The sequence below is a fragment of the Echinops telfairi genome, unplaced genomic scaffold (genome assembly GCF_000313985.2).
Source record: "Echinops telfairi isolate 266 unplaced genomic scaffold, ASM31398v2 ScPeMD7_2565;HRSCAF=3150, whole genome shotgun sequence".
In the NCBI taxonomy this organism is placed as follows: Eukaryota; Metazoa; Chordata; class Mammalia; order Afrosoricida; family Tenrecidae; genus Echinops; species Echinops telfairi.
The window spans coordinates 3,321,432-3,341,900 of NW_022106463.1; the positions used below are offsets into that span (position 1 = coordinate 3,321,432).

The 20,469-nt window shown below is 42.7% G+C and overlaps 1 protein-coding gene across 4 annotated transcripts in view; it reads left to right on the plus strand.

Moving 5' to 3' along the window:
- Positions 1-20,469, plus strand: part of SGCG (sarcoglycan gamma) — a 65,198-nt gene that overhangs the window by 3,094 nt on the left and 41,635 nt on the right. Inside the window, exon 1 of one of the 4 annotated variants that reach the window (XM_045294068.1) lies at positions 4,295-4,380. The exons of the other annotated variants lie outside the window; for them this stretch is intronic. Within the exon in view, the coding sequence (XP_045150003.1) occupies positions 4,351-4,380 (30 nt within the window). The 5' untranslated portion in view covers positions 4,295-4,350. Of the gene's footprint in view, positions 1-4,294; positions 4,381-20,469 lie in introns of those variants that run through there. 4 annotated transcript variants of the gene reach the window in all.

The window sequence follows — 20,469 nt, forward strand, 5'->3', positions numbered from 1 at the left end:
TGTCGAGTCTTGCAGCTGAAACGCAGCTCACGTCAGCTGGGTTCCAAGACCACGCTTTCTTCTTAACATCGTGCCCTTCATTTTTGTTTCCAGAGCTGGAATGCTGGGAGTCAGAGTTGATTTAGGAAGCCCTCGTGGGCAAATACAAACACAACTGCTAAGTTGTTGGTTCAAACCAACCAGCAGTCCCTCGGGAGAAAGATTGTCTCTGTAAAGGTCACGGTTCAGGAAAGCCTCCGGGGCTCTTCTCTCTTGTCCTATAGAATCATTATGAGTTAAAATCAACTCGGTAGCTGGCTTCATTATAGATGGTGGCTCTGAAAATTCCAGCATCCGCATAAAAATGAAACGCTATCATCCAACAGAAGACAAACTATTCCGTCTGGTTGAAAACAGCTCTCGAGTGTGATTTTCATTGAGGAGTAGTCTCGACTCGGTCTTTCTTTGGGAATGAATTCAGACTTGAGGAGTGTGTCCGCCAGGATAAGTGCTGTTGCGTTTGCCACTAAGTGCCATTGGGTTCGCTCTGACTCAGGGGGGCCTCGTGTGCGAAGAATGAAGCAATCCACGCTGCACCGCGCTCTCAATGGTCCCCGCTCTCAATGGTCCCCGCTCTCAATGGTCCCCGGGCTTCCGAGCCCTCTTGGCGGACGCTATCAGCCCGTCTCCCTGAGGGTCTTCCTCTTCTTTGACCCTCTTTACCAAGCATGATGTCCTTTTCCAGGGACCAGCAATATTACTCCCTTCAGTCTCTTGAAAATCGATCAACGATTTTTGAGCTGATCTTTCTGTCTGGGATTTAACTGGCCTTCCATCACCCCTCAGAAGCGATTCTTTGGGTTAGATCTTTTTTGAAAGGCACCTCAGTGGTACTAGACACATGTATGACTGAGAGAACTTGTCTGCAGCCATCCACTGATCACAAGAACATATTCAAGCATTTTTTGTTTGGAAAACCCCCATACATATATAAACTAGAATCCTGGAACTAATACTTTTGACCTACCTTGTATTACATCAAGATTAAATCCTGCTGTTCATTTTGAACCATCTGATTAAAAGACCCATGCATTTAAGGACAAAACGATGAGCTCTGAACAAATAACAGCAAGCTTTTGACCCCCAGATTTGTTCAGGAGTCTTAATCTTAGGACCTTCAACCCAAACCAAACCCCACTGTCATTGAGTCCATTCCGACTCATGGTGATGGTATAGGATGGGGTAGAACTGCCCCTGTGGATTTCCAAGGCTGTACATCTTTACAGGAGCAACAAGTCTCATCTTCTCTTGTAGACAAGCCTGTGGATTTTAGCAGCCGACTCTGTAGTTAGCAACCCAGTGTATAACCCACTGTGACTGTAGGGCTCTTCCCAGCACACTGAGAGTCCCCCAGATACCACGTCTCTATCACGTTCCCTAGAGATTTGGATGCTGAACTAGACTTTGGTGAAGTAGCCCAGTCTGGACAGTGAAAGGAAAAGAGGGGGAAGCAAAAGACTAGATGCAGGTGCAGAAAGAAGCCTGCCTCGCTGAGCGTGTTTGGGGAACAGGGCCAGGTGTCACACCACAGAGCTTGCACGTGTGTCCCACAAAGCTCAGGATGAGTCCTCTGTGGTGAGGAGAAGCCCACAGGCCTCCGGAATTGACTATCGTAAATTTTGATGGTAGACTTAAATAAGTCTTATCTTAAAAATGCACTCTGGCTTATATGACAGCAAATGAGAAACATCTAAAACATCAGAGTTTGAAAGTAAACCTAGAAAATAGTGCCTTTCTGAGATGAATCTACTTTCCTTCATCATAAATGAAGGTAGCAAAAGATCCTTAAAACGAGAAAGACTGACATGGATGTCAGAAGGGATGCTCTTAAACATGGAGTAGCTTAAATGCAAGACATAGTGAAGTAAAAGTGTTGAACAAAGATTCAAAGGGGCAACTCAAGACAGTGTGAAATACAATGAAATGTGCAAAGACCCAGAGTTAGAACTCACAAGGAGAAAAACACATTCCAAAATGAAAGAACTTAAGGAAAATATCAAGCCTCAAGTGACAATATTTCAGGCTGCTATGGGCAAATTTTCCAATGCTGTAGAAACCATCAGAAGAAGAAAGGAATACACAGAGTCACTATATCATGAAGAATCGGGTCAGCATGCAACCATTTCAGGCTTTAACATATTATCAAGAGCCAATAGTACTGAAGACAGCAGTCTAAGTTTCACTGTAGATACTAGCAATAAAAACAAGGCCCCGGGAATTAGCCAAGCCCCTGCTGAGATGGTTCAACAAATGGAAACAACACTGGAAATGCTCCCTTGTCTGTGCCAAGAAGTTTGGATGACAGCTGCCTGGCCAACTGGCATTAAACTAGATACATGTGTGTACCCATTTCAAAGAAAGGTGATTCAACACAACGTGGACTCTATCAAACAACATCATTAATATTACACACAAGTAAGACTTTGCTGACAATAACTCAAAAAAAGTTGCAGCAGCACATTGACGGTTGAACTGCAGAAAGTTCCATGGATTCAGAAGGGGACGAGGAATCAGAGAGGTCCTGGTTGGTGTGGGATGGATCTCGGCTGAAAGCAGAAAATACCAGAAAGGAGTTTACCTTGTTTTATTGACTGTGCAAAGGAATTCGGCTGTATGGATATTAACAAATTACGAGTAACATTGCAAAGAATGGGAATTCCAGAACATTTACAACATGAACTATGGTACTGATGAAGTATATTGAATATACCATGAGCTTCCAGAAAAACGAATATGGCTCAGAGGAATTATAGCCTGAATGCTCTTTTTCTCATGTTCTGGGACATATTATCAGGAGGGATCAGGCCCTGGATAAGGGCGTCATGCGTAGAGAGTCAATGAAAGAATAGGAAGATGTCCAGTGGGATGGATTAGCACAATGTCTGCAACAATGGACCCCAAATAGGAAAGATTGTGCAGATGATGCAGGACTTCCCATGTCTTGTCAGTTGTACATGAGTTGCTATGAGTTCAAGCTGATTGTACAACACTCAACAATGGTCATGTTCCTCGCCACGAAGTGTATATGGTCTAGAATTTAACATCTATTATCCAAGCACAAAGAGAACTTAAAGGATTAACATTTGTCTAGGAAATGGAGTGGTATGCCTGACCACTGAGATGTGAAATGAGGGAATTTTCAGCTTATGAGTTATGACAAATGCATCGATCATACCTCTACAGCAGGGAATGGGCCTGGGAAACAATGTAAATCTCATGTTTGATGGGTTTCCATTCTTTCCCTAGCTGCTCATGGAGTTTCTAATAAAGTTGGTAAACTTGAGATATAGAGTATCAGTATTGCAGAGAGAGTATTAGTATTATAGAGTATCAGTAAAGACAGTGATATAGGTTTTTAATCATAATGCTATACTCTAAACATAGGGATCTAGTTCACAAAAGTATATTTTGGATAAAAATATATTTTGGTGATGCGGTTTTGCCTGCCTGCTGCCAATGCTTGTATAGAATGGAACTCTGCTATGAGATACACGATGAGTAATGAAGGCTGAAGAAAAATGGCTATGTTTAAATTATGATGTTGATAAAGAATGCTGACTATATCGTGGACTGCCAGAAGAACAATCGGGGTGCCCCTCAGAAGTGAGATGGAAAGTCTTCACCTCCCACACTTTGCACATGTTATCAGGAGAGACCAGTTCCTAGAAAGGGCATCATGAAAAAGAGGCCCCTCAATGACATGGATGGACACATTGGCTGCAGCAGTGGGCTCAAAATTAACAACAGCTGTGAGTATGGTGCAGGATGGGGCAGTGTTTTGTTCTGTTGTTCATAGGATTCCTTTGTGTTAGAATTGACACAACAGCCACAACCGTATGCCAAGTTGTGCGCCAGATGCTGGATATAGAACCATAAAGAAAATACACAAATTTATCCTTGTAAGTCTTGAAAAGTGCTTTGAAGGAAATAATAAATAGGGCAGAGTTGTAGATTATAATAAGAGAAAGCATGCGTGGGGTGTCTGTGAAAGGCCTCTCTGATAGGCCACATCCAAGGCCAGGGGACCAGAAGCGGCAGCCACAACCTTTCCAGCGATGGGGAACATGTCAATGGACTACTAGACAGGAAGAAGCTTACGCTGCTGGAGGGATTGGAAGGAAGCCAACAGCAAGAATACAAGACAAGATAGGCTATTGAAGTTGGCCTTATGGAATGGAGCTTTATTTGAAGAGCAGTAGAACATTATCCCTTAAATAGGGATAACTCATGGGCCTATTTCATTTTCGTAGACCTCATTCTGGCTGCTGTGTGGAGAATCGGATTAAAGACAGACACAAGCCCATGTAGGAGATGAATGAAAGGCCAATAGCAGCAATCTTGGTAAGAGGAGTGTGGGAGTGCAAATGAGGAGGGGAAAATGGATTTCAGCTGCATTCAGTGGTTTAGGCTGAGCTCCCCAGGGAAGTAAAGCCAGTGGTGTGTGTGTGTGTGTGTGTGTGTGTGCACGTGCGTGCGCGCACATATATATAAATGTAAGAGGGAGAGAATTACTCCAAAAAGTTCATGGAGAAGTGAAAGTAAAAGATAATCAAATTTTCCCATGAACATTTTGAAGCCCCCTTATGAACACACACACACAGGGGTAGAAGGGGGGATTTATTTCAAGGAAATGGCTCATGGATTGTGGAGGGTAAGACGTCCCTAAATCCATGGATCAGGTTGTCTGACCTTGGAGTTGCATGGCACGATGAATCAAAAGTTGGTAGATCAGATGGCAGGCTGCTGGCTCAGGGTATTGTGGGAGCTGGAGTATCCCAACATCTGAAGGTCAGGTGACAGGCTGCCAGCGCACATTCCAAGAACTGAAAGTCAAAGGTGATGAATTGGACCCAAGATCAAGAGAGAGAGTGTTTTGCCAGAATATCCCTATCCTAAAAGACTTCACAAACCTCATGGAAAGATTTTGTTCTCTTTCAACTCGCTATTTCCATAAATGTTTTGAAGTCTCCCTGGTATATTGAATGCAAGCCACACCCCGAAAGAAAATTCTTTCAACTGATTGGATGCTCACATCAGACCACATATCAGGGGATGATTACATAATATCTGCCAAACCACTGAGAAGTTGACACACCACTTTAGCTGTCCCATCAGGGTATGGTTAAGGCAGGAGGTGCTGATGATACAGAGCATGAGAGAGGGAGAGCCCAAGGATGTGGAGGTTTGGTTTGGTCAACTGGGAAGGAGTTGATACCATTTACTAAGATGGGAATAAAGAATAAGGAAATTCTCATTTACTAAGATGGGAATAAAGAATAAGGAAATTCTCATTTACTAAGATGGGAATAAAGAATGAGTGGGTTTAGGGAAATAAGACAGGTTCTGAACAGTTATCTTTGTAATATGAAATATCAGTGAGATATCCAGGTAGTTCAAATATGAATCTAAATATAAGCAAGCGCTATATAAAAACCCAAACTCACTGCCACCAAGTTGATGCAGACTCATAGTGACGCCGTAAGACAGGGTAGAACTTCCCCTGTGAGTTTCTGATACTGTCACTGTTTATTGGGATAAAAAGCCCTGTCTTTTTCCCATGCACTATACAGATATGTGGAGCCCTGGTGATGTAGTGGTTACACATAGTGGTTGTGCTTGGGCTGCGATCTTCATGGTCAGCAGTTCAAAACCACTAGTAGCTCTGTGGGAGAAAGACTGGGCTTTCTACTCTCTTAAACAGTATCTCAGAGATCCACAGGGTTACTGTGAGTCAGCATTGACTCAGTGGCAGTCAGATATTTTTTGAGATATAGATAAATAAATTTGGGAAACATCAGCCTCTAAATACATTTAGAGTCACAGTAATGAATACTAGCACCTTAAATAATATAGAGAAGGGGAGTGTTCCTGAAGCAATGTGCCATTAGATGCCAGAGAGAGGAGAAAGTTTTGAAGGATCCTGAGAAGCAAAGCCTAGCAAGACAGAAGGTAAATTAGGAGAATTGTAGGTTAATGAGAGGAAAACATTTTAAACAAAAAGTGATCAACCATTTCAAATAAAATAAAGGATCAAAGTAGTCAAGTAAATGAGTAAAATGGGGACTATTGTTAGTTGCCATTGAATTGGCTCTAATTTAAAGTGGCCCATGCACAATAGAAATGAAACGCTGCACAATGGAAATGAAGCGCTGCCCAATCCTGCTCCACCTTCATGACTAAACTCATAGCTGTTGTAGCAATCTATACCACGAGATCCATCCTTGCCCTCAACTCTCTGTGTCACCAAATGTCAGGCCCACAGTCAGGGTTTAATCCCTCTGTTGGTGGATTGTGGGAGTCACAATTTTTGGCTAACTTTAAATAGATCACTTGGACTTTCTCTCTAGTCTGTCTTAGTCTGGGAAACTGATGGAACCTGTCCATCATGAGTCACCCTGCTGGTATTTAAAACACTAGTGACATAGCTTCCCATATCACAGAAATACAGGAGCCACCCACTACCACAAGGTCACAGGAGATCGAAAGTGAATGTTGGATTTGGAGCAGGAGTTCATGGGATGTCTCTTCTTTCATCCTTTCTCCTCTCTCCAAGTGGTAGAAGGGTACGTGATGGTGGTGCTGCCTTAGGGGATCCATTGGGTCATGACCCAAGAGGCAGGCTTCTCTCTCAGCGAGCGTCCATGTCAAATCTGGGGCAGATGACTCTGAATAACTTGCCTTGATCAAATGACTCCCTCATCTGTGTGTGGAGGTGGTGCCCCCTGAGTGGCCAGCCTGTGCCACACACGCATGCCTGTGATGCTGAAGCTGTGCCCACGTGACTGATTGCTAGCTATACCACAGCCACGTGAAGATGAGGGCCAGACAAGAGAGCAGTATGATGCAATATGGTGCAGAAGCAGCACAGAGTTGCTTTAGGGCATCTTTTAGAGCACTTACCGAAGCCTAACCCAGCTCTCACTGTTGGTGACTAATAACTGTCCTCTTTCCATTCAAGATACGGTCACTAAGTCAGAGGACCAGCGCTTGTCTGTCATTTTGTCACGCGGTGCTGGCTGATGTCTTGCTTGGATGCTGGAAGCGGTGTCACTGGTATTTCAAATGCCACCACAGTGGTCAGGTTTCAGTGGCGCTTCCAGACTAGGAAGAGACAATGACCAAGAAGGGCTCTGCTGCCCGCTTCAGAAGAAGTAGCTTCTCAAGCCTGTATGTGTGGGTTCAAAGGGGACAAGTTGTCAGGAGAGACCGGTCCCTGGAGAGGGACACCATGCTTCGTAAATGGAGGGGCAGGGAAAGGCCTTTAATGAGATGGGTGACAAGGTGGCTTCCACGGGGCCTCGGGCCTAGAAGCAGTTGTGAGGACAGGCAGGACTGGGCAGTGTTTGGTTCTGTCCTGCACAGGGTTCCCATGAGTCAGAGCAGACTTGACGGTGCCGAACAAGTCAGAGGTGGGTGGCAGGCATGCCTAAGCCATGCCAAGACCTGGGACAGATTTGGTAGTAAATAACACAGGGTTGTGCTAGAAAGGCTGAATCTCCAAACGGGACCGTCTTTGCTCTGCTACTTTCACAGGATAGTTAACACTGACACTGTTGCTAGGTGATCTTGAGCTCATTCTTCCTCATAGCAACCGTACGCACAGCGGCATGCAACACTGCCTGGTGGGTGTGCTATTTCAGTATTTTCCTCCCCGAAGTTCGTCCTATTCAGTTACTACTTTGTACCATTGCTGCTCACTTCAGTTTCTCAGTGTTAATATTGCTCCATAATAAACTACACTATACTAGCACCGTAACGACTTCAGATTTCTGAGTTTCCGCAGTCAATAACAGAATAAGATACTGAGAAAAGTATAATATTGGAATTACCTGCCTTTGTACGTACAATGCTATTTTAAAAAATAAACCTATAAATGCAGTAAAAAGCAAAAAAAAACTTTAAAAATCAGATTTGATTTTTTAACTTTCATTGAGAACTGAGGGAAGGTTTCCAGAGCACACCGTCAGTTGTACGTCCATCACTCACACACCTGCTGTTCCATCTCACTCCTTGCAGCCCTTTCCCAGCGCACTTCCTCCCTTTGTCTTCCTGTCTCCATCCCTCCTTTTTCAGCCCTCCTGAACTTGGCACTTGGATAAATAATGCCCTTTTTGATCTCAGATGGTTGATGATTCTAAGGCGTGTGCACCTCCTGCTGTTATTGTTCCCCTTATAAGCCTGGCTATTATTTGGCTGAAAATGTTGTTAACGTTTGTATGTCAGTGGGTTGTGGATTATTTATTAAGTTAGTCACTTATTCATTTAAATAGAAGGTCTTTTTCCCCCTATTCAGGTCTGTTAGCTATATAAAAGGATACTTATTCTTTTGATCCCAGGTATTTTGAAAGGAACTTTTGAAAATAGCATTTGGCCAATTGATTGTGGAAATCAATTCTACTGTAAAAATGAAAGGATGATTCGATGACCTTTTAATGTATGTCTGTTTGTATATGTGTGGGTGCAGGTGTGTGCATGTATGCAAACACGTGTATTTTAATAGGGGTATGTGACTGTGAGAATTGTGATCATTGAAACTTGGGATGAAATTGTGAATTAAGATCCATAAATTTTGTTATATCTAGGTACAATGTTTAACAATTTGACTAAAAGGTAAAACTGAACTAGTCTTAAAATTATTTAATCATCCAAAACTTGACCAAGTATAAAGTTTCAGACATATGTAGGTTAAAATTTAACACCTTATCATTTGATCTCCCTTTTGACACATTTTAAACATGTTCTGGTTTTTCATATTTTCTGACTGAGGTTTTTCTCTGTTTTATTTTGTTGTTGTTGGAAGTTTTTTTGGGGGGGGTGTTTTTGTGTATATGAAATCTAGGATAGGTAAATCTACAGAAAAATTAACTGAATTAAGAGTTTTTTTGGGGTATGGCATGGAGGTTCAAAGAAATGGTGGAGCTCATTAGTACAATAAAGAACAAATGTTCTAAAATGGATTTGGATGATGATTGCATAACTTTGTTTAATATGATTCATTATTGAATTGGTTGATATCAGAATTATTTGTCCATAAGACTTTTATGATCATTTCAGCATTAGTTTTACTATCATAAAGGACTATTTGTCAATATCATATCAAAGAAAGTAAAAATTTTACCTAGGAAGTGAGAAGGTTGCACAATAAAAACTATAAAACAGTACAAAAAGAAATTCAAGTAGACCTGGATAAATAGACATCCTGGATTTATGAGCTGGAAAACTTCATATTGTTCCTATGTCAGTACTGCATTTGACCAATTAAATGCAGTCACTATGAAAACCCTGAAAGGTTTTTTCTACATAAATTGAAAGGCTGGTCTTCATATCCATATGGAATTCCAGGGCCTGAATAAACAACGCAATCTTTAGAAAGAACAAAAGAGCAGGAGGGCCAACATTCCCCAATTTCAGGATGGACCACAAGGACCACAAAGCTTAGCAATCAAACACTGTGAGGATATCTATAGAGACGAATGGGAGGATTGAGGGTTCATTAGTAAGCCCATACATTATGGTCAATTGTGTTAAGTCCATCCACTAAGGAAGACCAATCTTTTCAACAAAAAATACTAGGGCAGCTGGATTTCTACATGCAGAAGAATGAATTTGGTCCCCCACTTCATATTATATATGAAGGAACATCAAACAGTTTATTGAAAAATCCATTATCTTTTCATTTGTTCCTGAACTTTTTGAAGTCTTCCCATATGAAAATGAACTCAAAGTAGATCAACATCCTAAATATCAGAGTTGAAATCATGAAAGTGTTAGAAAGAGGGGGCGGGGAAAACATAGGCATAAATCTTGAGAACTTTTATGTGGCAATAGTCTCTTAGATATAACAAACACCAAATGCATTAACAACACAGCAAAAAATAAAGTAAATTCATCAAAATAAAAACTTGGGTGTTTTGTTTTGTTTTGGGGGACCAAAAGACGTGATCAATTAAAAGACAATCTACAGAGTGGAAGGTGATCTTTACAAGCCATATCTGATAAGGACTGGCCTTCAGAATACATTTTAAAACCTTTCCTTAAAACTCAGCAACAAAAAGACAACCCAATTTAGAAACGGGCGAAAGACTTGAGTTGACATTTCTCCCAGGAAGATATAAACTCACAGCCATTGAGTCAATTCTAACTCCTAGCAAACCTATAGGGCAGGAAGAACTGTCCTTGTGGGTTTCTGAGAGTGTAGACTTCTAAAAGGGCAGCTCAATCTGTTCTGGAAGGACAGCCGGAGTGCTCTAAGAAGAGGCAAGAATGATTAGACTTCATCTGATGTACTTCAGACATGTTGTCAGGAGAGACCAGTCCCTGGAAAAGGACATCATGTTTGGTAAAGTGGAGATCCAGAGAAAAAGAGGCAGGCCCTCAAGGAGATGGACTGACACAGTGGCCGCGTCAATGGGCTCAGACATAGGAACAATTGTAGCAAGGCACGGGGCCGTGCAGTGCTTCCTTCTGTCGGGCATATGGTCGTGATGAGTCAGAACCAACTTGTTGGCACCTAACAACAACAACACATCTTTAAGAAAGTAGACTCATCCTCCTTCTGCCGAGCAGCTGGTAGATTCAAACTGCTGACCTTGCATTTAGCAGCTCCATGCATAATCCACTATACCACCTGTGCATTGGCAAATAAGTACGTGAACAGATTCTCAACCTTATCAGGAAAACATATATGGAAACTGCAACAAATTGCCATGTCACAATGAGTAGGTTAGCGGTCATTTTTTTAAATGGAAAATCATAAATGTTGCCAAATGATGTGAAGGAATTGGAACCTTTGTCGTTTGCTGGTGAGAGTGGGAAATTGGGCGGTCACTGTAAAGATTGTTTGACAGTTCCTCAAAAACTTAACATTAAATTACCTCTGACCCTGTAATTTCTTAAGAATATATTCAAAAAAATAACAATAAAAAAATCAATAAATTTTTTAAAATAATATATTCAAAAGACTAGAAGCTGGAATGGTTATTTTACATCAATGTTTATGGCAGTATTATTCATAATAGCCCAAAAGGAAATGATCTATGTGTCCATCAGCACATAAACTGGCAAACAAAAATGTGGTGTATCCATACAGATGAATATTAACATTTCACAAAAAGAACGAGCACATCTGTCTTGGAAGAAGTACAGCCATAATGCTCCTTCGATGCCGGGATCGCTCGACTTGGTCTCATGTACTTCGGACGTGCCATCAGGAGAGACCAGTCTCTGGAAAGGGCATCATGCAAATGAGGGCGCGTAGTGAAGAAGAAGCCCCTCTGTGAGATGGATTAACACAGTGGCGGCCACAATGGGTTTGGACATAAGAACAGTTGTGAGGATGGCACAGGACCAGGTAGTGTTTTGCTCTGTTGTACATGGGTCACTGTGAGTCAGAACCAACGTGATACCAAACAACAACAACAACAATGCATGCTAGGACAAGAATGAACCTTAAAAGCAGTAGGTTGACTGAAAGAAGCCAGACCAAAAAATAACAAATAGTATTATGACTCCATTTATATGAAATATCTAGACGAGACATTCAGAGAGACAGGAAGCAATTACCATGGGTTTGGGGTATGTGTTCCGCAGGGTTCTCTAGAGAAACAAAATCAGAACATTGATGATTTTATATATGTGTGTGTGTGAGTATATCCAATATATCCAATATATATCCATATATCCAATATATGATATATTGGATAGGTTTATACAGTAAGTAGGAATATAACAGCTACTTAGTCCACACAGCAGGACAGAGCGCTCAGTTCAACTCACTTTCGTGGAACAGTTAATTTACTAGAATTCCTTCCACTCACACAGGCAGGCTGCTGGTCCAGGGTCAAGGGAACAGACAGGGAGTCGTCCCTCAGGCAAGACTGGCAGAGTCTGCTCGCAGGCAGCAGACAGCAGGGTGGGTCAGCAACAGTCAATAGCACAGGAGCTTTGTGAAGCAGGTCCCAGTGGGATCTCAAATTCAAGCACGGCAACAGGATCCATCTGTCTCAAGCGCAAGCGATGTACCACCAGCAGTGTGGCAAAGTAGGTCTCAAGGGAGCCTCAAGCTCTAGCAACATGATCCACAGGTTGGCTTGGCCCACAGGTAGTGCAGCACAGGCTCAAGTAGCAGAATTGGTCCAATCACCAGGGAGGAACAGAGAAGGGGGCAGGCCTTGGAAAATCATACCTCTCGTTAGCCCTCCAATCAAGCTGCAACCGATTAAACTCTACCCAACTATTGACCTAGTTGGCACAATAAACCTAACTATCACAGGGGAGGAGGAATGAGGAAATAAAACTCAATGAGTAGTTTCTGTTTGGGATGATGACAAAAATAATGAAGATGTTGCTTAGCATTACAGGATGTGTAACATAACATTGGTTTACAGAAGGTAAACCAATGACACTGGATTGTACATGGCTTAGCTGGCAAATATTGTGTTGCATATTTTACAATAAAAGTGTGGAAAACATTATCATTATATAAATTATATAAATCTGAAAAATACACAAAAAACACTGTAGAAATACAATTCAAATAGAAAATAGGTAGAAAACTCATGAAAAAGTATATGGTCACATTTCTATGGATATATTTTAGTATGTATTTTTATGTTCTACATTTTCACTGAATGTATTTCAGGAGAATTTCCCTAGGTTATTGTATATTTTCCAAGTGCTTAATTCTGTTATGCTCTCTGAGTCTAGCGAATTGATTCATTTATGTAACACTTAATCATTTAATTAGTTTCCAGCTTCTCACTATTAACAATCATGCTGCAATAAATTTCTAGGCACATAAATCTTTGTTTTCCACCCTACTTGTTTCTTTGGGATAGTTTCCTAGAATAGAGATTGCTCTGTTTGAGACGTTTGATCGACAATGTCAAAAGTCTTTCTGGAGAGGTCATGCTGGTTCTCGCATGTGACAACAAAGAGTGGCATCTCATTTTTCAAACACACTGACCATTAGCAATTTGGAGCTATTACTGGCCATTATTCCTTAGTCTTTGAAATCTGCTGTAGCAAACAAAGGCAAAAATTGTGTGTATTTGCATTCTTTGAATTTGTTATGACTATTACCCATTACCAGGTTGTTAATTCTGACCCATAGCGACCCTCCAGGGTCTATATAAATCCTTACAGAAGTGAACTGCCTCATCTTTCCCCCCACAGAGAGAACTTCTGCTTAAGCACTGAGCCACAAGGTCTCCTGTTAAGATTATTATTCATTTGTATTTCTTTGATGTGTATACTTGTCATTCTTCACATTTCATGGAGTTATTTGTATTTTTCTTAATTGTTTACATGAGTCATTTATTACTAAAGGTATCAACCTTACCTTTTTTTTTTATCTTCTGCTCCTCCATTCTTGCCTTTAAAAAAAGTATGATTATTTGGGAATTGGTACAATTCATACATATCATTCTATAGTTCAATCACATCAAGCAGAATTGTAAAATTGCTACCACAATTGGTTTCCAAATGTTCTTTTACTTCCTGGACTCCCTGGCATTATCTCCCTTTTACCACTGTACCCACCACTGTACCCACCCCCCCAAAAAAAAAGCCATGCTCTACTTTCTAACCCTATCTTTTCCACTAAATGCTCTGTTGACTTTTCTTTGTCTTCATCTACTATTTGTCATGCACTAGGGCAAGCATGACCTCCCAGCCAGAACTCCCCATAGTTTTCTAAATAGTGGAGCCTATTGAGAATGATGTGTTTGAATTTTAACACAGACCTTGGGGCAAAATATAAATTGAGACTTATTACTATTCATGAACGTGGGGATTCTTGCGAGTTGTTGAAAACTTGCAAGTATAAGTTCCCCTGAGGTCTATAACATTAGCATATGGACCCATTGTTAGGTCTGTCAAAATCGATTCCAACTCATAGCAACCATGGAACAGGAGAAGGAAACACGGCTCAGACCTACGCCATTTTCACCATTGAAATGTTTTCACTGCAATGTCCTGTTGCTATCCAAAAGGTCCTTGGTGGATAATCAAGCGGAAGGGGACAGCCTATTGCTTCCTCAGAGTCTGTTCTCCTGGAAGCACATAGGAACCTGGAAGCACATGGGAACCTTGAGTGTCCCGTTGGTCTTGGAAGCACCAGCGACATCGCTTCCAGCATCACAGCAATGCGGAAGCCACCACAGCCTGACAATCTGATGGACAGGTGGTGGGACACAGTGATCTCATCTGCTTTAAGTTCATCAGTGACAGGAGCGTCCCTGGAAGAGGGACCTATACGCGATGCCTCCGACTTCTCCCGTCTCGCTTATCATTTACTGTGCAGCTTGTTCGTTCATTTCTGATCTCACGGTTGTGTTTTCTTCGTCTGTTTGTGTGTCCTTTTTGGTCATAGCCGGACGTGGTCACCACAACGGCACTGGTACGATGAGTCCCCTCCTCCTGACAAATTCATTTCTTGAATAGATATCCATGGACTGCCCGTTACGTGCGCATGACTGACACCAGTCGTGGTTATCCAGTCCTGTCGGTGCAACACCCTTCTCGTGGGTGTTGCCTTGGGGTTTTGATGGATGGTGTAAGATGACAGTATAGTGGAGTCTTAGGAGTTTCTGGGTGCTACAAACAGTTAAGAGCTCATCAGAAATGGTGAAAACTCGCCAAAGGGAAACTCAGCCATTGAAACCCCTGTGGGACACAGTGCAATTCTGATAGAAGCCGGTGCTCCGTGTGTCAGAATCAATTCAAGAGCAAGCGGCTTGTTTTGTGGGTTTATTTTAGTTGCTGCTCATACATCTGATCCAGGTGATGTGGTTTATGAAAGCCAGTTCATGCATTTGTGAGCTTTTCTGACTGAGTGATATAAGAGACCTGGTAGGAACATTACCCTAACTCACTCACTGCCATCCAGTGGCTCATGGAGACTCTCTAAGACAGGGTAGAACTACCCCTGGGAGTTTCTGAGACTAACTGTTCATGAAAGTAGAAAGCCCCATCTTTCTCCCGAAGAGTGCCTGCTGACCTTGAGGGTCACAGCCCAACATGGAACCACCATGCCACCACGGCTCCATCCAGGAGAACAACCGCCAGTAAACAAAGGTTTCCTAGTTCACACCATCAGCATGACCATTGGTATACTTCAGTCAACCACTGTGTCTTTCAAAAGCCTTCCAACCTAGCAAGCTCAGCTTCTAGCCCTATGATGAACAATATTATCCATGATTCATGATACTCTTACTGGCTAATTTCCTGAAAGTGACCCCCATATTTTCTAGTCTTTCTTAGCCTAGAAGCTCCACCCAACCTGTTCCCCCAGAAGATTCTACTGGTGTTTGAAAGGCTGGTGGCACGGCCTCCAACATCACAACTACACACAACATATGACAGCATGAGAAAGGGACCATCTGGGGGTGGGGGGGATAAGTTGTTACGTGCATACACATCCAGCTTTTTTTTAAACCTCCTAGTTATTTTATACCTGTACAAAAGGGGACCTGGTGGGGTTATGGGTTAAGATCGTGTAGCTAACCACAAGGTCATCAGTTCAAATCCACCAGCCGCTCCAAGGGAAAGCAATAAGACAGTCTGCTCCAATAAAGATTTACAGTCTCAGAAAACCCCACATGAGCAGCTAACTCAATTCTAGAGGATTGACGTGGGTTGAAGCCCATTCAGTGGCAGTGGCTTTGTTTCTTCCAAGAACAGGGCCTACTGTTACAGCAGTGACATCATGCTGGGTAAAGTGGAGGAGCAGCAAAAGAGAGCAGGTCCTTAAATAGATGGGTGGACACCTGGGCTGCAACAATGGGCTCAGGCGCAGGAACAACGGTGCGGAGGGCGCAGGACAGGGCAGCGTTTCCTTCTGCTGTGCACAGGGTCACTACGGGTTGGAAGGGACTCGGTGGCACCTAACAGCACCAACCATCGCTGTGTGTCCTCTTTTGTGAGAATCCAAAGGAAAGTACATGGCAAATGGCTCCGCCCTTTGTTCCTGCTTGTGCCACACAGACAGTGGCTGCGGCTTCCTTGTCTGTGTTGTCCTTGGTGAGGGCAGTTGGACTGAGTGCATCAAGCTAAGCACCAGACATCTCAGAACAGGCACGGTCAAGTGTGTTTGGGTAACCAACAATCTCCCACACGAATCTCCCCAGAAAGTGTGGACAAAACAGACTCAAATTCACTGGGAGGTTCTTGGCATCCCTGACTCTTCTGGAAGTCTGTGTCAGCCCTCGGGCCCAGAATCGCTCTCAGGACATGTCCTAACAAGGAGTGCTAGCTGGGCAAGGGATGGATCTGGAACTCTCTCCTCTCTCTCTCTCTCTGACCCTGCACTTGCGTTTGCTCAGGCCATTTTATGAACTTTTTGGTTTCATTCCACGTCTTAGACAGAGTTGAAATCTGCTGTCTGTGCTTGCCCTGGGAAGGTCAACTTTATCTTCCCCCAAATCCTGCTGGTTATTTTTGCCCTTTTTTCCCTGGAATTCTGTTTTTGTCTCATGCTGATTTGATATCCCAGCGTTTGGTTGTTAGTGTTTACCTGGTATATATTTCCATAACTTTTCAGTAGTTTTCATCCATTAAACATCTATCTGTATAATCTTCTTGAAAGTCGCACATCATTTTTATAATTTTGCTGTTGTGGATGCATAGGCTTTATTTTCTAGTCCCGCTTTAGGTTTATAGGAAAAGGAGCATAAAATACAGAGTTCCCCACGTTCTTCCTCTGTGTTAGGCTGAGTTTTCTAGAGAAACAAAACTGGTGACACTCATAGATGTTAAGAAATGACTGTATATCAAGAAGTAATTTTATATAAAACAAAGTAGCCCAACCAGTCTAACTAAAATTCATGGGCTCAGTGTTACCTAGGGCCCTCTTTAGCCTCATGTAGCTGCTGGTAGATGCAGCAGGCGGGCAAAGGGGGAAGCTGGGAAATCGCAGGCTGGTGGGAGCAGGGTCGAGTGGATGCACAGCCAGACTTGCAAACCAGGCGAGCAGGGAGCAAGAAAGGGGTAAGGGAGAGATAAGTTCTCAGTATCTCTCTTCATAAAGGTCACATTCTAAAGGAGGCATCATGGGGCTGTGAGCTGATCTATAGGTTGGCGTCCACGCCAACATCCCCACAGGTACCAAGTTAACATAAAATCTAATCATCACACCCTCTATCATGTGTTCACTTTCCCCTATTATTAGTATCTTATGTACATTTTGATGAGCCAATAACAATACATTATTTAAAGCCCATAGTTTACATTAGGGTTCACTCTTTATGGTAGGACTTCTAGGGGGTTTGACCAAGTCGTAATGCCTTGTATCCACCTCGACAGCATCAGACAATATTGTTCATAGCCCTAAATATTATCCTGTAAAAATGTCCAACTATCCATCACTACTGTCCCTCCCACCAAACTCCTGACAATCACTTCTTTTTATTGTTTCTACTGTTTTGCCTTTTCGAGAATGTCATGTAATTGGAAACCATATGACACAAAGCCTTTTCAGACTGGCTTTTTTTTAAACTTAGCAGCATATAGCCCGGGTGACCCTGTGTCTTTCGGGGACTTGAGAGCTCATCTTTCTTTTTTCCGTTGCTGAAGACTCTCTCACAGTGTGGGATACATCGCCATTTGTTTATCCATTGAACTTTTTAACGCCACCTGGGTTGCTTCTCATTTTGGATACTCAGGACTGAAGTTACTATAAACATTTGTGTGGATATGTGTTTTGGATGCATTGAGGTAAGTACCTAGATGCACAAATGCTGAATCCTGCAGTAAGACTATCTTTAGCTTTAAGGAACTGCCAGCATGTCTTCCAATGTGGCTGTCCATTTTATAGTCCCACCGTGGTTGCAATGAATGGGAGTTCTTGTTGTGCCACATCCCTGGCAGTACTTATCATTGTTAGTATGGGGGGCTTAAGTAGAATAGATGCACTTGAATGATGTTCTTGGTGAAGAATATTGAAAATATTGTGGACTGCCAGGAAAGCACACAAAGCTGTCTTGAAGAAGTACAATGAGAATGCTCTTAGAAGAAAGGATGGCAAAAGTTGGCCTCACTTTCTTTGCACATGTTATGAGAAGAGACCAGTTCCTGAAAAAGGACATCATGCTTGACAAAATGGAGAGTCAGCAAAAAAGAGGAAGACCATTTGTGGTAGTTACATAACCTGGTGTCAACTTGAGGGTATGAAGAGTGAAGGGGTGGAGTCTAGCATGTCAATCAGGTCACTGCCTGATGATGTCGCCTTGTGGGCATGGTCTTCTCATGAGGATTCTGGGAATTTCTCTCTCTGCCTTGGTCTTCCTGTTGACAACTTGCTGAGCCCTGTGAGGAGCCGCTCTCTTCTTCCCTTTCCTGCTGTTGAGACACTCGGAGAGCTAAAGGAGTCCCATGGAAGCCTGTGCCAGCGCTGAGATGCTTCCATCGCCACTGGATCCACAAGACTTTTCACCCACAAGCCTGTGATCTTCCTGCATTCAACATCATTTCATGTGTTGTGTGAGTCTAAAGAGGCATTTATGGACTAGTATCGGACCCATAGGCTAATATTAACTTATGGGCTTGATCTGGATGGGGCTTGGATGTTTTCTCAATATATAATTGCTCTTTGATATGAAGCTCTCTCTTACACACATATGAGTGTCACTGCATTTGTTTCTCTCACCAACCCGAACTGTCACAACCATCAAGGAGATGGGTTGACACCAGGGGTACAAGAGTGGGCTCAAATGGAACAATTGTGATGATGGTAAAGGACTGGGCAGTGTTTCATTCTGTTTTGCATGGAGTGGCTAAGAGTCGGAAGATACCTAACAACAATAATTACAGCAACCCCGGATTTAAAAGCATCCCTGTTGCGCTGTGAGCTAAGCAATGGGCTGGTAAATACAAGGTCACATGTGCAAGCCCATCAGCCACTCCACAAAAGGAAGATGAGATTTCCTGCTCCCATAAAGATTCACAGTCCCTGAAACCCTATACAGGGGTGCTATGAGTTAAAATGGACCTAATGACCACAGGTTGGTGTTTTTTTTAATTATTTTTTATTTGCGGGGAGAGGGGTTGCAGATGTAGAATGGAATCTCATTTATTTTCCTTCCCAATACACTAATTGAATATGATACTGAGTATCTTTTCATATATATTTTTTCTACATGTGTAGTTTCATTCACCTTCCCATCCTTGTTCAGTATGCGTGTCTGGATATATACTCGTGTTAGTCCGGGTAGACTAGAGAAACAAATTCATAGACACTCATATGTGTGTAAGAAAGAGCTTTATATAAAAGAGCAATTGTATATTGAGAAACATCACAGCCCAGTCCAGATCAAGTTCATAAGCCCAATATTAGTCCATATACCTGATAGTAGTCCATAAATTCCTCTTTAGACTCACGCAGCCATGCAATAATGTCGAATGAAGGAAGATCACAGGCCAGTGGGAGGAAAGTCTTGTAGATCCAGTGGTGGTGGGAGCATCTCAGTGCTGGCATGAGTCTCCATGTGGCTCCTCCAGCTCCAGGGCTCTGACCCCATCAGTGTGTCTCTGTGTGATTTATCAATGGGAAGGTCTCACAGGGAGAGTGTGTATCCTGCCTCCAGGGAGGAGGAAGACAGGAGTTCCCAGAATCCTCAGAATAAAGTCATGCCCACACAGAGGCACCACTGTCTATGACCTGATTGACAGGCTACAGTCCGCCCCTTTGCAAGTTGACAGGAGATTATATAGCTGCCACAACACTGAAAGATAATTTTTATTACTGTTATTGCAGAATTGGGTATTTAACATTATTTACCTTTGTTAGCTTTGATTTTTATGCCTCTCCCATGGATTCCTTTCCCTTGATAATTTTTTGCTGGCCTTTTCTTATTGAATATTATCTTGCTCTACACCAAGTAAAAGGAGCCATGGTGGCATCGTGATTACACATTTTGCTGCTAACCTCAAGGTCAGCAGTTCAAAAACCGCTAGCTGCTTTGTGGGAAAAAGACAATGCTTTTTATTCCCTTAAACAGTTAGTCTTGGAAACTGTGATAGTCTGGGTGCTTTAGAGAAACAAATCCACAGAAATTCATGTATAAGAGAGAGTTTTATAGAAAGGTTAAGTGCACATCAAGAAAACATCCCAAACCAGTACTGCCCAAGCCCACAAGTCCAACATTAACCCATATGTCTGACACCAGTCCACAAAGTCCTCCTCCATTTCACAAAACACACACTATGATGCCGGCTGCAGGAGGCAAGCCATGTCAGTGAGCGTGTAAGCATCTCAGCACTGGCAGGGGTCTCCACACGGGTGCGCCAGCACCCAAGGCTGCATCGGGGTAGGTCCATGCAGCTTCTCCTCAGGGGTGTCTTGCAGGAAGTGAGCCTTGCCAGCTAAAGCAGGGAACTGGCTAAGGCAGCTGCACCCTGGTCCGACCATCACAAAGCAAGAGACCTGAGAACTCG